We start from the raw sequence: 6,482 nt of genomic DNA, 5'->3' as shown, positions 1-6,482 counted from the left end.
TAGATAATTATTAGTGACTTTCATCATAAAGTGTAAAGTAGTATTTAATTGTATGAAGTTAAATAAAGTTGATTATTTATGCTAATAATATAATAATTCATGTTAACTTATAATACATGCATTAAATTTAAAAAGTTACAATTACATGTTCAAGAGTGATACTGTAATAAAAAAAGTTTAGGAATTTAAGTTTAGGAAAAGAATACAACATAAGTTCTTAAACAAATATATGAAAAGATTTGTCATGATGAATATTGTACATGTAGATGTCCAAAATAGGTGTTTCACTATTCAAATCGCATGTTGGTAGTACCAATGTAAGTAGTAATGTTAATAGGATCACAATGATGAAAATTCCCTAATTGAAAGTTTTATAAAAAAAATATGTTATTTTTAAACAAACATTAGAAAGAATAAACATAGTAGTTGGTCTAAACTATAAACCAAGGAGAATAGAGAATACAAATATAAAACAACACATAACATAAGGAAAACGCAAATTCATTGATATCTGTAAGAAATTCAAACACGACAAATAAAACCAAATTCACAGTGTCAAATAAAGGACAATAAACACAAACACATCTAAAGTAAAAAAAAAAGTAAACATGCATGCAAAACGTTGCATTTATTACGAAACTTCCAAATCCGTCCATTTTATATCTTTTGCATTCGAACGTTATCTCCCTCACCAACATTAGCATCAACAGTTGGTTGTTCGTCAACCTCCGTCTTGGTTGCCGACATACCAGTGTCTTCATGAACATGATAAGTGTCATCCAATTTCCGCTTGAGTTTTGCATCAACGGTAGGTAAAGAAATAACCTTTTCGTCAAGCGATGAAAGACGATCAGGAATAACAACTTCAGAATTTGAAATAGGAGTGAACTGGTCAGACAAAGGCGTACACATATCCTACGAATAAGTTTTAAAAAAATTGTTTTTAGTGTACACATTTAGATTTCACGAAATATTATATTTAGAGAAACGGATACATAATCCATTATTATTTTTAAGGTCTTACCTTTTCGGTTGACTTCAGACCAGAGGTTGATCCAATTGTTAAAGACTGATTGTCGTTAGGCTGGACATGAAGTTATAATTAATGAAATAATAATGAAATAAATACACAAATGGATTATGTAGATTTTCATAGGATGAAACAATCTAATCTTATTAGACATTTGAAAAGAAGATAGATGTTTATAGATTCAGGGAATTTTCTAAGCACCACACCCTATCTAACTAAGCACCACACCCTATCTAATAGATATCTTAATTCCCTCTAGTATAGACTAGAGACAGACTAGTTTATATCTATAGTATATATCTCGACTTATAGTACTTGCGTTTCCGCTAAGAAGAAGAAAGTTTGGATGTTTAGAATCATTATTAGAAATCAAGTTATTGAATATTTGGAATAAATCACGAAATTCGAAACTCCCCGTTATCCAATAAAACCTTAAAATGCCTAATAATAAACCAAAATCACCAACACGATTAGTTACAAATGCTTTTTGACAAGCCTTTGCTGCAACAGGTCGTGTGAACCAAAATCCTATTAATAGATACGAACACATTCCAACCAATTCCCAAAAAATATAAATTTGTATCAAATTTGAACTAGTAACTAATCCCAACATGGAAGTACTGAAAAAACTCATATAAGCAAAAAATCTCAAGTATCCGTGATCATGAGACATATAATTATCACTATAAATAAGAACCATAATTCCAACAGTAGTGATTAATATTGACATAATAGAAGTAAGTGGATCGATCAAGTATCCGAATTCTAAAGAAAAATCATTATTGATAATCCAAGACCATACATATTGATAGACAGAACTGCTATTTATTTGCTGAATAGACAGATTGATAGAAAAAATCATGACTATACTTAACAATAAAACACTCTGAAAAGCCCACATACGACGAAGACTCTTTGTTGCCGTCGGGAAAAGAAGAAGTCCTGGCCCTATTAACATAGGAACTGGAAGTGGAAGAAAAGGTATTATCCACGCATATTGATATGTCTGTTCCATAAAAAATTTTTTTATTCTTATTTAATTGTTTCCGATTCACCGGATCTTGCCTATTTCGAAAAAAGTTAATAAAAAATCAAGATATGCACTAACTTATTGAATCATTTTATATTAGTATTTATTCTGAGTCTTTTTAACATCGTTCAAAAAAAAAAGAAGTTATAATTGGTCAACTTATATGCCCAAGTGACATATAAAAACGAATACTGATAATAGTAAAATAACAATAGAGCAAGGATCTAAATTTAAGCTAAAAAGAGTACTTTATCCTGATATGAATTATATGATTAACTAAGAGCATCGGTCTAATGAAAAAAAACCTTGATTTTAGTTAGTTTATTCCAACTCATTATCTAATTCATTATGGGATTGCTTTTCAATCAAAACAATTTATTAGTAAAGTTATTAGTAAAGTTTAAAAGATTATAGATCTAAAATGAACTTTTTTGATCGATAAAGAATAAAAAATGACTGAGATATTTTTTATGAAACCACGTATCCTTTAACAGATTTATTAATAGTCTCGTTCAAATTTTCAAATTGAAGGTTTATTGTTTTCTCAAGTTTGACTAAAAAAAGACTCAATTTTTCAGTCAAAAGTTTATAATCCTTTGAGGGATTTTATTCTATGTAAATAAAGTATAGAATGAGTAAAATAAGGGTCTTTTAGGTTCTTTATTGATTTTATTAAGTTTGATTTAGTTAATTATAAAGAGATAACTTTGAGAGATAAACAATGAGAACTAAAAGTTCCAAACCAAAATGTTTGGATTTACTAATAGCGTATGGAATCAAAATTTTGTTATTTTGAGTCATTTTTTATAAAATTTTCACCGATCTTTGACATATCTAAATCTAAATTTATTTTTTATGAAAAGAATCTTATTTAGACAAAAAATAGATATAGATAATGAATAAGAAAAAAGAATTCGTTTTGAACAATAGATGTCTTTCACATCCAACTATAACAACGAGTAACTTTTAAATGGCAGTTCCAAAAAAACGTACTTCGATATCAAAAAAGCGTATTCGTAAAAATATTTGGAAAAGGAAAGGATATGCGTCGTTAAAAGCTTTGTCATTAGGGAAATCTCTTTCTACCGGTAATTCAAAAAGTTTTTTTGTACGACAAACAAATAAGTCCTAAAATATAAGTCCTAAAATATCGGAATAATCAGAATGGATTTTACTAAAAAAAAAGTCTCAGTAATTTGTTAATATCAAAGTTAATCTAAAATGAACAATTGGCAAGTAATACAAAATTCTCGTATGTCGCCACTCTCGTCAATGAATTAGAAGCATTCGCAGTTTTCAGTTCGTTTGTCATCATCTTTTCTCCTCATCGCTAGCCTGTTTCCAAGAGGGGGAAGAGAAGGTCTTTCAAGTTGGAGAGCATATGAGATTTCTCCATCGCAGCATTGCATCTATCGACTGAACAAAGTAACTTTCGAAATGGACTGGGAAGGAATGCGAATAGGTATTTCAATTGTTGGACTAAATGAATAGGCAAGGAAGGCAAGGCACTTGACTGAAAGGTCCTACCCGACTCATACTTAGGACAGGCTTAGCTCTAGCTATCTAAAATGAAGAAATTGTACAAGGAAGCAATCCTATTTCACAAAGTAACTTCTCAAAGGGCGAAGGCGTAGTATCGATTACTAGTGTTGGACTACCTTTATAGGATAGATCTGATATACTGTTAGGTTTTGGTTGGGCTGCTTGGTACGGAATTCACTGAGATTGACTTTAAAAATTGAAACAGGTCATGATACCTGACCATGAGCAAGCTGCTTATCAAGCTCATTAAGAACGTCCTCGTCATCCGTTAACTTGCTGACAGCGTATACATCATATGAGTTTCTAATATTGTAGTCACTAACCTCTACAATGAAAGCAAACTTTTTCTCTAATATAATATTGAGTTCTTCAGGAAATGTGTGTATCGGATCAAGCTTCAACAAAAAAGTTAAGGAAATGATTGTAAGTAAACAAAATTAGAAATCATTTAAGGAATTTAAAAACAGTAACAAAAGAAAGGTAAGATATTATATGTAAAATTAAGTTGGCGTATACTCAAAGAATAGAGAATCATGTTGAACCGGCAAAAAGTATTTTGCTTTTACATTTATATATCTAAAATATGATAAAAGATGATGTTTTCTAAAAATAAAACACAAAAGCAATATAATAAACACAAAAGCAATATATTAAACCCAACATTGTACATGACAGAAACAAAAGACACAAACGACATTTTATCGGAGGATGGTGCAAATGTGTAGATTGACAAAACATGGATGGTATAACCAAATATAAATTGACTTATTATATAACAAAATCATACCTCCACATCAGTTGTCACAAAATGATCTGCAGCCTTATCGAATAACTGTCTAGCATCACGATCAAACAACGTAAGCGAAACGACACCGGTGGTATCTTGGACACGAATTGGAATACGGAATCTGAAACATAATGAAGATTATTAAAAAAGTCTATTAAAACAATGTATAACATTAATATTATTTAATGAAAAAATATTAGTATTATATATTTTAAACCTATAAAATAATACCTTGGTCCAGCGTTTACGCCTAGAGAATTACAACTTGCACTCTTACATTCATAAACCGTCACTTCATCAACAAAAACCGAAGAAACCTTACGACTACAACGTTTGCATCCATTGTAGTACCATTCCTTGTTACCTACCATTGCCTTAGCGGTACCAATTATGATGACGTTTTTAGCCTACAAACAAAAACATAACGGACTTTTTAGTAAAAAATAAAACTTAAGATGAGTTTTTGTAGATACAAATGGTTATATACCTCCAAAATGGTACAAAGATCACTGATTGAATAGAACGGAAAGTTCTTCAAAAACTCATCCTTAATAGTTAATGGCATAGATGAACCAACCGGTTTAGGTATTTCGACATGGACTTGAGAGGATATTTCAACCAACCTATTATTTAAAAAAAGCGAGTCATAAGGTGTTTAAAATAAATAATAATGTCTACATGGAATAAAATTACATTATATTTACATAGTTATAAGAAATTACCTTTTCTTGTAATCAAGCACTTCATACAAGTAATCATTGATCAGCAACCTTGAAATAACGTTACCATAAGAGTTGTTGACATATATATTTTTTACCAAAATCATATTTAGATATGTCAATTTAAAATTATTCACTATAAAGAATTTGAAGGGTAAAATATAAAAGTTATAATTGTTAATACCTCCATAGTACTTGAGTCTTGCGAATTGGAGGGCGATAATGAGATACTCCTCATTCGGGTTGTCAGCAACATATTTGGTAAGTTGTTTAAGATAGTCATCCCATAAAGTGAGATAAATCTTATTGCCAATGGCAAAGAAAATCATAAATTAACACAACTGAATTATTTAATTATACATGATAATTTATATTATTAATAATACCCCAAGTCAGCAAGCTCCATGGTTCTTCGATTCTGATGTTGTGACTCTCGAAAGAATGAGTTTTTGTTGGTAAAAAACTTGCTGACATGCCCGATTACATCTGGGAAAAAATTCATAAATACTGAAACATATATTAAACGGTCCTGTTAACTGTAAGGATTTAATGTATAGAATTTAAAAGTATAGTGGTAATAAAGAATCGAGGTAACATATTGTTCCATTCTGAGGTATGTTCTTGGCTTTGATATCATCAAAGGTAGCAAACGACAATCCATAAAGGTGACCTTTAAACTCATCGGAAATAGAAAGACGAGTTTCTGATGTGAAACATAGCTAGTGTAGGCTGTCAACATAACGGTATGTTGAAAGATTTGCACCAAGTGAAGCTTTTCGAACAATCAATGACCGATTCTCAGCTAGCCAAATATCATGTTTCAGTATGCAAGCTTTCCTTGCATATGCTTGCATCCTATCACCCTATTACATTATTAATACGACAAACATTATAATTATTAAATATATATAATGAGGAAGAAAAAAAAGGAATAAAAACAATTATATTTGTATATAATAATACCATCTCATCTTGTAAAATCATTTCTATGGACCAATCCTCTCCGGGTTTATTGTTGCCCTTCAAACGCCATAGTCTGAGTATACGAACCTTCAGTACACAGTCATTGTTGGAAACATTCAAATCGTTGAACATGGTAATGTTTGATGCTTCCATGTTGCTGTGTGAGAAAAAATAAAATTCAAGCAAAGATTAAAGATTCAATAATTAATATTTATACTTTGAAGAAAACCAATAAAATTAAAAATATAAAAAAAATTTATCCGTATGAAGAAAATTAAAAACCTTGAGAATAACACAAATATGAATATTGAGTAAGGAAGTGAGAAGTGTGAGAATTTATTTAATCGGGTTATAGTATATATAGATAAACAGCTTTTATTAGAAAGTTTGAATTGTTAGATAAAAAGGAAA

General features: G+C 30.1%; 1 protein-coding gene across 1 annotated transcript; it reads right to left on the bottom strand.

Moving 5' to 3' along the window:
• Positions 1–657: 657 nt before the first annotated feature.
• On the bottom strand, positions 658–6,224 carry LOC143616209 (uncharacterized). Its single transcript, XM_077089104.1, has 10 exons — positions 6,072–6,224; positions 5,846–5,971; positions 5,293–5,410; positions 5,112–5,244; positions 4,877–5,012; positions 4,621–4,796; positions 4,390–4,510; positions 3,818–3,997; positions 1,025–1,084; positions 658–915 (listed from the first exon to the last, which is right to left on the bottom strand). The coding sequence occupies exons 1-10, from the start codon at positions 6,222–6,224 to the stop codon at positions 658–660; spliced, it is 1,461 nt and encodes a 486-aa protein (XP_076945219.1).
• Between the last annotated feature and the right edge of the window lie 258 nt (positions 6,225–6,482).

Source organism: Bidens hawaiensis, unplaced genomic scaffold (genome assembly GCF_021521415.1).
Source record: "Bidens hawaiensis isolate Kalapana, Puna unplaced genomic scaffold, B.hawaiensis_p1.1 tig00046176_1, whole genome shotgun sequence".
In the NCBI taxonomy this organism is placed as follows: domain Eukaryota; kingdom Viridiplantae; phylum Streptophyta; class Magnoliopsida; order Asterales; family Asteraceae; genus Bidens; species Bidens hawaiensis.
The sequence above is the reverse complement of the archived record's forward strand: the minus strand, read 5'-3'. Positions and strand labels throughout refer to the sequence as shown.